Source organism: Rhodnius prolixus, unplaced genomic scaffold (genome assembly GCF_049639745.1).
Source record: "Rhodnius prolixus isolate KJV_2025 unplaced genomic scaffold, Rpr scaffold_9, whole genome shotgun sequence".
NCBI classification, from domain to species: Eukaryota; Metazoa; Arthropoda; class Insecta; order Hemiptera; family Reduviidae; genus Rhodnius; species Rhodnius prolixus.
In genome coordinates, this window is record NW_027411604.1 from 22869828 (window position 1) to 22885511 (window position 15684).

A 15684-nucleotide genomic window follows, 5' to 3' on the forward strand; every position below is an offset into this window, starting at 1 on the left:
ATAAATTACAAATTACTATAGAAGTTTACAATTATTGGAGTCTTTTATTGCAGCGTTGATAGTACCAAAATAAAACATCAACCGTCCTCTGTGCAACGTTTTCTTTAATTGTTGTTTGTTTTTTTTAACACAGACAACATTACGCTTGAAAAAATGTTAACATTTAAGGGATCTCAAAAGAGTTTTTACCTTGAAAAGTGAATTTCGCAAATCTTCAACAGCTTTAGTGATTCTCTTTAAATTATTACCTTTATTCGATTTTTAGAAAAGCATCTTTTTGATTGTGAAGTATACGGATTCAGCAATGTCCAGCAACAAACCATTTTTGTTTTTATTAAAAATGAAGGTTACAGTTATGTACATTCACTAAACAATTTATATTAAAAAATATTGCTTTATTAATTTGAACACAGAGTACAGGTTATTTACAAAGAGGAGTATTGTAAATTTATGCATTTATTTTTATATACAAAATGCATCAAATTTGGCTGAATACTTATGTAAAATGTATTTTATTTTTTTTTAGAAATGATTCTGAGCAATTTTTCACTCTACATTCGCAAACGTTTTTTTTAAAGCTTATAGTTACTTTATGCAGAGCATAGTAAGATGAAAATTGACCATGTAGTAAATAAAAAAGGCTAAAAAGAATAGTTAATGGTTTATGCAAACATGACAATTTAGGACTAGATGATCATACACAAAACTACTTTATGAATGAATAATTTACAAGACAAACAATAAAATAAGAAATTCATATGAAATAATACATAAATCCAGCCAAAATATTGTACATAATAAATAAAATAATTGCATATACAACCAAGTACCGCAATTGATCATTAAGGTTTTATGCATTCTTTTATATTTTTAACTATAATATATACTTATTTTTATCACAAGTACTAAAGGGCGTACAAGGTATATCACACAATGAAAAATCTAGATTAAATACAAAATTACAAAAAAAAAATACAAAAGGAAATGAAGACAAAACTATTAGTTGTAAAAAACAAAACGAAAATACACCGGAGAGAGCTCAATATTTTCATTCAGAGAATTATGGGAAAGGTAACATCAGCAACAAAATAATACCTACTTGGAATGCACGAAATAATTACATATTCAACAACCAGCAAAAAAATAAATAAATAATACGTTACTCTTCGATGGACCAATATGTACAAATGTGAATTGTTAATTGACAAGTTCTTAAAATTTTCAACACATTATAAAAATAATGTACTCTTAATTGTTTCGTTAAACCAAAAATGACTTATAGTTATTCCTAAGTACAAATAAAATAATATATACATTTAAAATGTTCAACCTTTGGTGGTGGGATATTCTCATTTGGTTGTGGCACATTTTACCAGTCTCTTCAGTAACTTCTTTTTAAAGAATTTTTTTTTCACAATTTAGGAAAATAACATTTTTATTTGGATCTAAAATACGAATCTATTGAGTGGATGTTGTGCTAATTAACTATTATTTTTGTTGCAGAAATAAGAATTTTAGTGAAATTTTCTAACGGAGCAGCACTGGCTTCCCTTTATACTTCAAAATTTATGAAAAACTAATAAACTACAAAGAAATTTCAATAAGATGCTGATAATATCTTTATTAAGGACTCTTTTGGGAGCAAAAAAAGATAGTTACAAACATTTACGGAAAATAACTTAAGTGTGCAGTTTAACTACTTAAAAGAATTTCAATTTTATAAGATAACCGCTCATAAAGTTATAAATAAAAGTGGTATCATTTATTTCTTAATAAAATACTTTTTATGACATCCACCACTTCTCATAAAACGTTTTATAAACATTAGTTATCACTAAAGAATCTCAATACAAAAGAAACGTTTGTGCGTTTAAAGTATTTCAAAAACGCAAACAACGCAAAATGAGTAAATTTGAACATATGTATATGTACACATCCTGAATACAAAAAAATGTTATTAAAATTATTAAACAATAATTTGTTATTTTTTATTACTCATTTTATGACATTCACAATAAGTTTAAATTTAATAGCAATCAAAATTAAGAAATAAAACCACATTTTTATACAAACATCTGTTCGTAAAACATGTCCATTAACTCACAAACATTCACACTCGGAACGCGTACATATAATAAATGCAATTAATTCACACATTTGGTAGATAGCACTTTATATCAAATTTCTTAACCCTATCCATTTTAGTACCAAAAATATTACGATTATAAAATAATTTTATTCTAATACACACTTTTTTTTTTTTTTATTTGTAAACAAATACCCTGCCAAAAGAGTTTTTGAGCGACACCATTACAGCTGAGAGCATTTATCTAATTATGAAAACTTGAAATTTCAGTGTGTAAAAATGATGGATAATTTTAGAAGTTAAAAATTTGAAAAGGCAATCCGTGCTATTTATTTACAGATACTTTCATTAAATATAATAATAATAAAGAAATATGTTCTTTAGATGAGTAAGAAAAGGAGTTGTCCTATTTTCAATGGAAAAGACATAAATCGAGAGCTTTGTATTCACCTAATTGAAGATAATTTTTTTTTTTTTTTGGAAGACCAGCCAGCTAAGCATATATTTGCCATTAACCTAAACACTTACAGCTGCTACTTGAAAATTAAAATTTTGTGAAATGACAAAAAGAAGAGGTGAGAACGCGCCAAGCGACTACTTCTAATCACCACGACCTTGAAGTCTACCTTCATTACCAATTTCAGAAATAAACTAGAGTTTTGGTTCTGAATATTATTGAAATAAATTGTTTAAATCCTATGAAATAAATTCTGCTGTTAACGAAAAACAGGGAAAAAAATAGTGTCACGAATGATTTACTAAGTAAACATTTTCTTTACATTAGTAAAAAGTTTTTAGTTAACTAAAGATACATCATCAGCCAATTAAATCAATTTAAAAATAATAATCTCTAGACAATAATTGGTACAAACCAAAAAGTTTTCGTTCCAAACATTATCACGAGTGTTTTCCAAACATCATGAATTTTAATGAAATCCACCAGCAGGTATCGTACGAGGTTGCATCTATGAAGATCTTCTACAAGAATTTTAATATTCTAACTCTCAATGAGGTGCACTGAGACTTCCAAACTTCTTTTTTCAGCTAAGTTACATTCAACCTCTTTAAGTATGATTTGCTGAGTTGTTTAAAAATCTTGCATGAAAATAATAATAATAATAATAACCTGCTACCTGATAAAACGACTTTTTCTTTTGATTAAACTAAATATGACGTAAAGATTACTAATTTTTAAATCTCAAATAAAAGGCTGTGAAGAAACTTTGGTTTCGTAAAGTTTCACCAAGGTAGAAAATATTACTGTAAATTGCCAATTAATCTCTCATGTCCGATAACCACTTATTCGCTCAACATCCACAAATTTAAGGTTTATTTAAGATATTAAGGAAACTAAAGTATCAATTCATGTTTCAGAACAATCTTTTTATAGCAATAAATATCATGCCACACCTGCAGTATATTCATGAAAGTGAAAAGGCACTTTGGCATTAAGACATGAAGGCACAAAATTGTTCGGTTTTTTGAAGAGTTAATCAAAGAGTTTTCTGAAGAGTTACTAAGCCGTTCAACGTCCTCCAATCGTTACATTTCCAAAAAAGAAAAAAAAAATCTTCGTCAGATGTTCAGCTTTATTCAGAAAAATATGGCACAACAAACATAAAGTTTTCCCCCCATTGACACGCAATGTATTCAGATAATGTAAACTCAAGAAAACTTTAGCACGCTCCTTACTTTTTTTAAGAATACAGCTAAAGGGTGACTTAAGTCGTGAATGATTCAATTGAAAAAAAAAAAAAATGTTAACTGGGTGCAAAGTTTACAGTATTTAGAAAGTGATCAAGTTTGGGCATCCGAAGCCATTTTCTATTTTGTTTTGCAGAAATGTTCACATACTACGATTATATAATTATTTAAATAAACTATATACTACTAATATAAAAATATGTATCTTTACTCTTATCACACTTTGTAGAATACAGTTTAGTTAATATTATACATATAATTTAAAATCTTTAGCTTTTCAAAAGTTTCCCCTGATATTAGTGTATTATTTTTTTAACAGTTACTTATGCATGATATTTGATCCCACATGAAAGGAGAATCTGGCTTACAAAATATTCAAATCACTGGTTTCTTAATGCTCCTAACCAAACACTAAATTTATTATAATGTTTATAATCAATCAGAGAATAAATTGTATGAAAAATCTCTTGAATATTGGAATATAAAGATCAAAAAATCAATAAATTTAGAAGTTACAACCCAAATATTTCAAATCGAGGAAATAGGTAATTTATGTACACTTTAAAATCAGATGGGCGACTTGTTTTTTTGAAGAATATTATTTAGATATAGATGATAATTGAATATCAGATACTTTCCTTACGCTAACATTTTATTCAATTCTTGTTTAGCTATTTGTCTACTATCCTATTTATTGGCAAGAAAAATGGTAACGATGGAAAGTGGAAAGTGAAACACAAGAATGGTGACGATAACACACGGTGATTGACGATAAAAGTAACACAAGGACAATGAACTATAAGGGAAATGAATACGTGTAAACAGAAGAACAAAATGCAAGCTGGAGCGCAATGAATGGTCCTCCGATAACGGTTGTTAAATAAAATTGGGAAATCCTATTAAAATTATTGATCCTAAAATGAAATTGAAAAAATTGTGAACAAACTGAATTTTTGAAAGATCTATTTATAGAAAACACAAAATAAGTGGGATAAAATTTAGAATAAATGTAACTAAGAAATCAAATTTTCTATCAATATTGTTTTTAAGACAGCAAATTTTATAAAACTGCTTTTATAAATAGTTATTGCCGCCATTAATAATTTTTAATACTTTAATTAAGCGTGGTAAAATAAATGATAGAACGTTCGACTTAATATTGATAATAATAAAGATTTGTGACTTTCACTAAATTATTTCAAGTTCTCTTACATAAATTATATGATTTCGAGATAATCTTAAGAACAATAATAAAACTCCGTCCCTAGAGCTATTTTCGTCAAGATTGCGATGGCATAGGCTTTCTTGCCAATACCCTCGTAATCTAGTCAAAAATAGCATGACACAAATTTGTTGAATTCTTAAAGAAATAATACAATAATTAATCTGACGCTTGCACAATATCAAATCACAATATCAAATAATTTGTTATAACTATTTAAACAAGACAAATAAAAAGCCAAAAAGTTATTAACCTTCAACCTTCTGGAAAAAGTGTTTCGTAAGCCGGTGGTAAATCTTTATCTGGCGAAGGTAGAGGAGGTGCCGTAGGTTCTACTTGAGAAAGTTCTGTTCCCCGATCAGCAGCTCCAGCATTATTTCCTTTCCAGCACATTATTTCCATACATCGACATAACATAATGCACCCAAGAAATAAAAAAAATGACAGGAAGATGCTAGATACAGCTGTGATGGTTATTTTAGTATTTAGAAGGCCGCTGCCTTCAGTTTCATCTGGAAAAAATAGAGATTAAAATAAATAAAAGTGTATTTACTAAGATTGTTATTTTATCATCATTAATAGAAACGGTTTTCTTTAATATTTTCCTTTGCACTACTATGAAAACAAAGAAGTCATTTTGCAAAATGAAAGATTCCTAACATAAATAAACATTCGTCCACCTTGGCATTCAAACAAGGCCGAAATATTGAAGTGAGACTCATATTCAAGTTTTAATTTCAATACAACTTGTTATGCTAAAAAAAAAAAAAAAAAAAATGCTATAAATGTAGTTACAGGGATAATTATCTTTATAAATAGTCCAGCATCGATTTTAATAAAAGAATACAATACGAAAAACAAATTTCTGTAATGATGATCTAATACTTAGAACAGCAGAAAATGCCTGTTCACAAATAAGTCTTAACCAGCTTTCTTAAACATTCTAAAACAAACTTTGTAGCCACTGTTATTGTGTTACTATTATGAAGTTTTTTTATATAATTCATGATAAGTCTATTTAAACAGTTATTAATAGATAATATGAAATGTGTAGACTAATTCTCAAACTAGCAATATTAGTTTAGAGCAATGATTACATACAAATACATAAACGTGATATATAATGTTTGAGAGAAACAGGGGTGTATGGAAATAACATCTGGAATCAATTCATTCATCATATGCTACAGAACGTACATATGATTCTTCTGTAGAACTTGACGTTACTGCATAAAAAAGGGCAGCCTGCGTGGAAGAGGCAGGTAGACATACTGAGGAAATTAATGATGAGCCAGGATAGTAAAAATTAATTAGGTTATACCTGGAAGAGTATAGGAGGTACTCCGCAATACCTATCGAAGCCTCGGAAAGCGAGTGTAATTGTTCTTTTTTAGAATTTTAAGATTTTCTTTCTAAGAACTTTACGTTTGAAATTTGACCAGTTATTGAGTACAACAAGACTTCAATGGAATTATCCAGTTAGCAGTGGGATGAACGCGGGAGTTGAAGGTATTGCGTGTTAACAATGAATATGGCTGGACATTTCACGCTTTGGCGAGGTTTTGGACTTTATTTAGTCAGGCTTTATGTTGGACAACTTAAAGACTATAAAAACTTAGTCTAGTTTAAATAATAGATTATACTTACCCAATTCCAAATTTGGACATGCTGATTCATCTAAACAGTCAATAAATGGGCAATTTACAATTTCGTCATCAAAATATTCTTTATATATACAAGTCTCATGCCCACAAGATTTGTAGGCACCCATGTCCGCTTTACATTCTGTAATGTTAATAATTTAAAAAGATTTTACAACATTTGTTAAATGAGAAGGATAATGCATTTAAAATTAATCAATAGTGAAAGATTTCGATATAAGAAAACTAAAGAGAAATATCGATCCAGAATTGGGAGCCAGAGATTTTTTTTCAACCTTTGGTACGAAAAAGTTATAAGATGAAGATTATGTAATTGTTACAATGTATGGGTTATTACCATCTTAAGGTACTCCCCAACATAACTGTATTAAATATGTTCAGTTCTTGTTAGTGAGTCTATCTGAATACATCATAAACCACCTAAAATGTAAAAAAAGGGAGCGTTTTTCGAGTTATCCTCACCCAAATTTACTTTATTTATAACACTATACATTAATGAATCAGTTTTAGTCTCTATTCTAAGACGCTGGTGCTAGTATATCTCACGTTAAAACATTTTGAAAAAATATTAACGATTTCTAGCGTACACGATACCTTCATTTATATTGTTTCACAAAAATTTAATTAGCTCGTACAGATGAGCTATCACATTAGATGGTATCTGATAAGGCAAGACTGCTAGTCTAGAATACTTTCAGAAATTAGCAAGAAAATTGAAACAATAACTTCTTTTTTTTGGCGAAGCAATTTATTGAGTGAGTAATGAAGAGAGAAGTAATGTAAAAAGGCAGTACAACAGCCAGCAAGGCGATAGAAACAAGACCGAATTCCTAACAGATCTCTCCTGAGAAATATAACTGAAACGGTAGAAGGGAGAAATAGAGTAAAAATGGACCCCACGATCAATTATATACACTTCTCACTAATAGGCTTATTAGTAATAAAATTCGGCAGATGCCACAGAAGAATTAAAGTCTCCGACAAAAAGTAATTGAAGAATTCATTTTTTCATTAACTTCACTTGCCAACTTTTTGAGCAATGAATCAATCCAAATTTCTAGTTGCTGCTAAATCAACCGAGAAAACCTCAACTTTTGAGAAACATATCTCCATCCACCTTCTCAACAGTAATTTTGATAATAATGATAGCTAAGATATATCAGCAGCAGAAAGCTGAATATTCCCTCTTCAATTTATCCTTTTAAATTCTTAAGTGCAAAAATTAGCACTCATTAAAAACATAAATTGAAATTTAAAAAAAATACACAACGCAGATGCGAAACTATAAGTGGAAAATTGTCTAATTTACAAAGGGTAACTAAAAGAACTGCTCTTAAAACGATAAGGATTACACAGAAAACTATAGATGGAAGGAATAAATAAAAATATCGTTTACCTGCTGACTATGCTTCTATCAAGTGTACAATAGACACTAAGAATTTAACCAGACTTCATACAGAAATTATTGTAACATCGCGTGTACGTCCAACACTTGCTCCAATATCAGAAACAGCATACTGATACCGGATCTAACACTGATTCCGCAATGTAATAACCTTGTTCACTGGGTTAAAAAGGACCTGGGCAAGGGATCAACTAAGTAGTGGGCTCTAAAAGGCAGTAAGAAATTTTTAAACAAGAGCAAAAAACAAAAAGAGGGCGACAAGAAGAATGTCCTTGTTACATGAACTCTATTTCACTACCTAATTTTTCCTCCATTTTTAATACATATCCATGATAATAAATTATTATTAAAAAGAAACTTACTGGTATACGAAGTGAATGCAATTACTATCGACAATTCTTGTGGAGAGGATTCTTGCAACTTCAGTTTGGAAATATGTAATTTAACTTCAATTTCTCCATCGGGCTGTTGGTATGAATTAGGTGCTAGATCAGTTTCCTTTGAAATTGTTGTCGAATCAGGACCCGCTGTCAATGGTTCATCTAATCTGTCTACTTTGCCACAAATAGGAGAAGACCAAGTATCATCTTTTTTATCTATTACAATCCATTTAGGTACCGTCCAGATTTTCTTCTTTTTACCATGCCTAAACTAAAAAAAATATCTTTCAATAATTATATTGCACTATATTAAAACGTATTATGGAGCGGAAAGAGTGTAATGCTTCTATTAAAATCATTTAGAAAGAGTTAACTGTTCGCTAGTTAAATTAAATTTCATGTTAAATAATTCTTCCTAAAATTCTATGTTATCAAAATAAACTTCTAACAATTACATATGGAAACTCCTAATGGTTTTTTACTTTTTGACATAAAACTGGCAAAAATTATTAACATGAATTTTATTTAATACAAGAGATAAGAGCACTTAACATATTCTCAATGCAATATGAGTACGTAGAACCAGAGTATGAATCACAGAATCTTACTTTTATATAGTCAATGCAATGATCGGTATCTTTTTCTTTTCTTAAATTCATTTTCTGTATAACTGCAAATAAGCCCATCTCAAAATTTGCTTTCACAAAAAATGTACACTCAAAATCCTTCTTTCCATCCCAATCGTCCAACTTGCCCCAATGTTTTACAATAATACTGGAACGATTTCCTTGTCCAACATTTAATTCCTGTTTACATACACTGTCCTTTTCTAAATCATCTAAAAATCAAATATTTCAACTCGATAAATAAAGACGAAAAATTTAAAAGGCTGCTCAAAATTTAAAAACAAAATAATCAGAAACTATTTCCGACATAGTCAGTCAGAAAAATTGAATAGATGCTGCCCATTCCTAACCAATAAATGTAAACATTGATATTTACTTACATTTTTTATAGTTTGACGAATTGCAACAATTGTGGGTAAATAATGATAAAGCAAAGATTACTTTTGTGTTAAACCCCATTGGCTGAAGTTATTGTTATATTAAAAAATATATGCATAACTTGAAATTAACCACTTGTTTCCTCGAGTTCTTCTGTTAAATGATCACTGTTCAGGTTCACAACCATTACATATGACTGTTCTTCTTATAAAGTGACGTCATCAATGCGTCATCAATTGGTAAAACAAAAACCAAGTCCATCACACTCGCAGTTTGCGTTGGAGATTATTTCGGTTTTATTAAACGACGATTTAAGATACAGACCAGCTATTTTACTCATTAAAGAAATTGGGAGTTTGGAATTTGTTATTTATGCATTCTGGATAAAGATATTCGAATTTAACATTTAGACAATGTAATAAAAGAAGATGCACTTATTCCCTTCCTGGGTTTGGAACTCATCCTGGAAAAGCAATGCATCTCATAATGAATTCTTAATGTATAAGGTTGAATCCTTTTTTGTGCAACTGTTCAGGTTTTAATTCTTTTGGGCAGTATGATCGGTAAAAAAAGTATCATATATATCCTCCCTTACAACTTATTGTGGTATGTCTTAGAAAAGCAGAGCTGGAATTAGGATTTAGATTGAGAATGTTACATATCGATCTGATGTAAGAGACACATTCAGGATCGCTCTAGCTGCAAAGAAATATAAATATCCTTGAAAATTATTACAAGAAGTGGTTATTGTATTTAAATCTTTCTAAGTCCAAATATATTCAGAAGGATGGTAAGTTATCAGCATCAACTGCTGAGAGATGGCGTTTTGGCCAGCAAGAGACTGAAACCATCATTTTTAGTATGTAGGAGTTATTTTAATTCCTCGCCTTTGCTTAAAGCGCAGAGTAACTTTCACTAAACTAGCACTCAATGTAGTCTCTTCGGATCAGTTTGCAGATCAATTTCATGTTATGCTGATCAAATTTAGCGGTTCGAACAGTGTGAGGCCTTAAAGAAATGATTGCGTTTTTTTGTTTTTATTACTAAAAAAGAATATTTTCCAATTATCACTCTAAACTGTGTATTGGTTCTTGAGACTGACATTGATCTGTTTGTAATAATCTTCACGATGCCATGATAATTTTAAATTTAAATACTGATTCAGAGCCCAAAAACTTTTAATTTTTAGTCTTCCTTGGCTGCTTGACGAGAGCGCTATTAAAAAAGAGCTTTAATGTCAAATAAAGTCCATTAATAGTCTAAATAACTGATTTCAAGTTGCATGCCTAATGCTTCAACCAACAACCTTTTATTTACGATCCGAAGCTTGTGACTTTGAAATGAAGTTTCTGAGAACAGCAAGTGAGTAATATCACTTTCTTCTGTACGAAGGCCTGCAGAACTAGACTCTAACAAAGACTTCCTCAGTTGTTGTTGACTTAGACGCCTTAATAATTAATGGTTATGATGTTTCTTTCATATTAAAGAAGCTTCTTTAATATGAAGGCGAAAAAACAAAACTCCGCCAATTTATGGCAAGGGAGACAATCTTGGCTTCTCTAAGCCCGATGTTTGCCTTTTTGCAAGAGTAAATTTAGATCAATAATTGTACTCGAGCCCTTAGTTTTCTCCTCCTAGAAGATTGTAAACTTACTGCCCTGTGATCGTAATATTGTAACAAAATTACCAAGTGTACTTTTTACAATCGCCAGACAAACAAGCACTGTCTAATTATAATAAAAAATAATATAGTACATTAGCATTTTTATTCCGTGCTTTTAACTGGCTGCATACTTCACTTCAAATATGTAACTTAAATATAAACTAAGAGTTTAATTATTGCAGCTAGTAAATTTAAATCTCCTTTGTAGCAAATATTAACTTCAATATTATAAATTTTGTATATTTTGGTATTGCTGTATAACAGAAATTTTGGAAATACTTTATGTTTAGATTCAAATGTATGAATAATTTGATTGCATTTTTTTATTTTCGGTTATAGCATACTCATGGAACCAGATCTAGAATTTATCTAAATATTTTTTGCAATGGATTTTAAACGACAATTATCAGCTTCCTAACAAATGATCAACTTATTGGTGAATCGGCCAATTTTACCTGAACCAGTATATCTTGGTAAGTGCAAGCTTCAAATATTTTCTTTGCAATTTTTTTTTATATCGTCTATATATTCTTTGTGTTGCTATTGTCTACATAATCAGAAGGCATTACTAATAAGGTGAAATCACAAATGAAGTGCAAATCTTACTAAACTTAAGAAATAACTGATAATGCAAATTGTAAATTATCTTAATTATTTATTGGAAAATATAGTTGTAAATAGTATTTTTATCATAATAGGATAGATAATTTTGGCATTAAAGTAAGTAGTTTCAACACTTCAGCTACTTCGACTTTTATAGTTTATCTAAGTCACAGATAAACTCTTAGATTCTAAGAAGAATATCATAAGTAATTACATTACTTTGATGTTGTTAAATGAAAGTATTTACTTGTAAATTTAAAATAATAAAGGTAAGTGTTTATTCTAAATAATATTTTGATTTTTACATGCTAAAAATTTGCATTTAAGTTTATTAAAATTGTATATTGTTTAATTGAATACACATTACTGGGTTCAATAATCGTGTAAAAGTAGATTTTCATACCATCTAGCGGCGATTTGTAAAACTACAATTTCTTTGTAGTGTTAGCAAGCGCTACTAGATAGCATAGCTTTCACATTATTAGTTTTTTTTTTATCTATCCAAAGACACTACAAATTAAAATTCAACCGTTTCTAAAGATACATTTTCATCTTACAGGAATTAAAGTAATAAAATGGAAAATAAAAATTAAAGTTAACATTTTTAAACGGAGAATGAACTTGTAGCACTGTAAAACAGTGACTGTAAATTATATGAATTTGAATGACTCCTTTGTTGCAATATTACTTTTTTACTAAACGTGTACTAGTCAAGTTACACTTACTGCCATAAATTTATAAATAATTAGTTTATTTAGTTAATTGCAACCAAAATAAACCATTTTATTTAATTTCCATAAAAAAAAAATTCAATTTTGTCCAAAATTATTTAATTTTAATTATAAAAACTACAGAAATACATGAGACGTATAACTTATAGTGTTCATAAAAATTAAATAAATGTGACTGTAATTAAATTAAAGCATCGATATGTACGTTACAATAATTTTTTAGAGAACCTAAATCTGTTTATTCAATGAATATGAAATATATATTTCCAAAAAATATCCAAATGATTTAACATTAAGATTGACTGAAAAGTACATCACATTTAAATTTTCCATTATTATAATTCTAATTTCTAATTCTATTGTCTTCTAACTTTTTTTGATGAAAATGAATTAAAAAATGTTTGGCTTGACTAAAAATAGTTCAATTTTATTCACAATTGACGTTTAATTTTTCAATCAACATAAAACTAATTTTAACAGTAATTACAGTAACAGTAACTTACCTAATGCAGCTTTAACGGAAAAAAAGTTTTGATTTCTGCTGTAATACTACATAACTAAAAAAGTTTGTGCAAGTGGGAATTATTAAGGGATATGCCTTGAATAAACTAAAAATTTATTTTTTTTGAAGTTTAAAACAATTTATTTGAAACTGTATATGTCAACAATAAGATATTAATTTCTTTTTATACAAAATTTTTTTAACCGAACTAGGTACAGAGATTCATTTATAATACATAGAAGAGGATAAATTTACAAGGTACCATTGAGCATGGATCTTAAATACGATCTGAATCATCTCATGTACTCATCTCATTAACACATTCTCTATAAATTACAAACTGTATTATAAATAATTCTTTAAAAAATAATTTACCTCCATATTTGTGTTGTAATTAATTATTCTGTATCAATTCGTTTTTTACTAAACCTTATATTTTTAATTTTTTAATCAATACATTTTCTATGAATTCGTTGTATTGGAAATAACGAATTATTAGAAAACTTGTAAAAATGTTACACATATATAACAAACATGTTACCAAAACAAATGATCGACGAATATTCATAGGAACATAGTCCATTTAAAATTAAAAACAAATATATAATGCACAAGTTTAGCAAATAAAAGCTTATACATATTTATACGACACAGAAAAATATAGTTCTATGAAACAAAAAATATTTTTTTTGCTCAAAGCTCTCAATTCTTTCAATACTTATTTAATTTCTTTTGGTAATAACAGTTTTTTAATTTGTTTTTTAACGTGGAAGCTCGTTTTATTTCAATCTATTAATTAAATATATTTTAGCAACGAAAAAATAATAAAAATACTCACATACGTTCATACAATAAGACCACACAACACTACATTCATCAAAAACAATATATATTTATAGATATTTACCTATAGTACAGAATAATATGTACAACACTAGCTGCCAAAAGATTTAACTTGTTAGGTAGAACTGAACAATTTTTGAATTTTTATGAATGAGGCCCAAGTGTGTTATTTAACATTAGAAACGTCTAATGCCCTAAAAACAAACCTAAAAGTATAAGTTTTTGACCTTTTATTTATTTATGGAAGTGTTAACATGGCTTTTAGATCTAGTTATGCACACTAGGGTTCGAAAAAGTTAAGTCTGAATCTCGCGTAAAATTAGGAGTTTGTTGAATGTGCACGCGGTTAAAAGTCATAAATGTTTATTGAAAATCAAAATTTCAAGCGAGATCTCAGCTATATGTAGTTCATTTGATGTTAATTCTAATTTTATTTCATTTTATTATCTTACCTGAAAATCTAAACGGTTGAATACCGCTGACTTTGAGAACTCATTTTATTAAATTCAGATTTACCAACAAGTTTTTACGGATAATGTATTTTTTTTTTCTAGGTGTTACGAATTTCAAAGCCGCTTTGTATCTACGACCAACTACATATAGAATGTTTTATCACACCTTCATTGACTTGCATGATAAAATTAATGCACTATACATACTTCAATATAATTATTTTGCTTAAATAAAGTACAATAAGATATTAAAACGACTTAATTATTTTTTAAAAAATATTATTTAATGTCGACTCCATTAGGTAACAGAACTATATAATCTTACATATGTACAAGTCTTTAGAAACAGATGCTGAAGAACAAAAACGATAGAAGTCACAACAAAAAAAGAAAGGACAAGAATGCTAAAGTTTACTATAACGCTAAAACTTACTATTTTACAATTGTGGGTAACAAAAAAAAAGAGGAAAAAAACCATTAATTATAGAAATATTCACAAATGTTGTATCTTCTTCTCGTTCAATAGCAGTCTTCTATAAAATATTAAACAATTATTATGGCTCAGGTGGAATCGCAATGTGTTTCATCTTCACCTTTTAAACAGTCATTTACACCGTTACATTTATCACTATGTGGTATGCAGCGTCCTTCTGGGCAAAAGAATTCATCATTTTCGCAGGATTCTAAACAAAAAGAAATAGGATTAAATAATAATAACTTATAAGTTGACAGATTTGTTATTGCAAGTGGCTGGTCTACGGTTCAAAACCCGCATATAAATAAAATTCATAATTTTTTTTTGGGAGGGGGGCGATGTGAGAAAGCTCCTTGGAAGTTCTGGGCATCTACTCATTGAGACCCAGAGACGATGGCTAGTCCGAGTAATTCAACGAACAACCTTTTACCTATGGACCGAAGCTTTTGGCTTGGAAATGAAGTTACTTCGAGATAGCAAGCGAGTAACACCACTTTGCTCTGAATGGAGGCCTGCAGAGCACTGAAAAAGACAGAGCGCTGTACTCTGAATAAGACTTCCTCAGATGTTGTTGACCTAATCACCTTAATACTAATAATTAATAAAGGGTATGTTGTTATAGTGAGAAGCTTCTTTAACTCTTTGCGGCTAGGTGGGTTAAAAACTGTCCCACCTTTTGCTGCATGGTGGGATATATTTTAACCCACCTCGAAGAGTTGAAGTTATTCACACATACAGCTTAATATGTTATTTAAAGTTTTTCATTCAGTTGGCAGTGCTATGCATCAGTGGTAAATGCGAAAATAAGTGAAATAATTTTTATATTTATTATAAACTTGACCGATAGTAAAAAATGGTGGCACCACATACTGTTCTATTATTTGGATGCAGCTGTTGTTAATTCATATATTGTTTACAAACAATTGGGTCAAAACATGGAACTTAAACATTTC

The 15684-nt window shown here is 29.1% G+C and overlaps 2 protein-coding genes across 3 annotated transcripts in view; both read right to left on the minus strand.

The window, feature by feature from the left end:
- Nucleotides 1–5190: 5190 nt before the first annotated feature.
- Nucleotides 5191–9655, minus strand: LOC141454697 (uncharacterized). Its single transcript, XM_074129214.1, has 5 exons — nucleotides 9465–9655; nucleotides 9067–9296; nucleotides 8441–8729; nucleotides 6660–6797; nucleotides 5191–5524 (listed from the first exon to the last, which is right to left on the minus strand). The coding sequence occupies exons 1-5, from the start codon at nucleotides 9541–9543 to the stop codon at nucleotides 5268–5270; spliced, it is 993 nt and encodes a 330-aa protein (XP_073985315.1). The 5' UTR covers nucleotides 9544–9655; the 3' UTR covers nucleotides 5191–5267.
- A 3403-nt stretch (nucleotides 9656–13058) lies between these two features.
- The window catches only part of LOC141454647 (uncharacterized), a 75857-nt gene continuing 73231 nt past the window's right edge, over nucleotides 13059–15684 (minus strand). For both annotated transcript variants that reach the window (XM_074129106.1, XM_074129107.1), the window contains exon 15: nucleotides 13059–14939. In XM_074129106.1, the coding sequence (XP_073985207.1) occupies nucleotides 14818–14939 (122 nt within the window). In that variant the 3' untranslated portion in view covers nucleotides 13059–14817. The remainder of the gene's footprint in view (nucleotides 14940–15684) is intronic.

Excerpts from the sequence above, each read along its gene's own strand:
- LOC141454697 (XM_074129214.1), bottom strand. The coding sequence starts at position 9,543 with ATGGGGTTTAACACAAAAGTAATCTTTGCTTTATCATTATTTACCCAC. Across the intron at positions 9,297-9,464 it reads TTCGTCAAACTATAAAAAAT|ATGATTTAGAAAAGGACAGT; the intron begins GTAAGTAAATAT and ends TTTGATTTTTAG. Across the intron at positions 8,730-9,066 it reads ATTGCATTGACTATATAAAA|TTTAGGCATGGTAAAAAGAA; the intron begins GTAAGATTCTGT and ends TATTTTTTTTAG.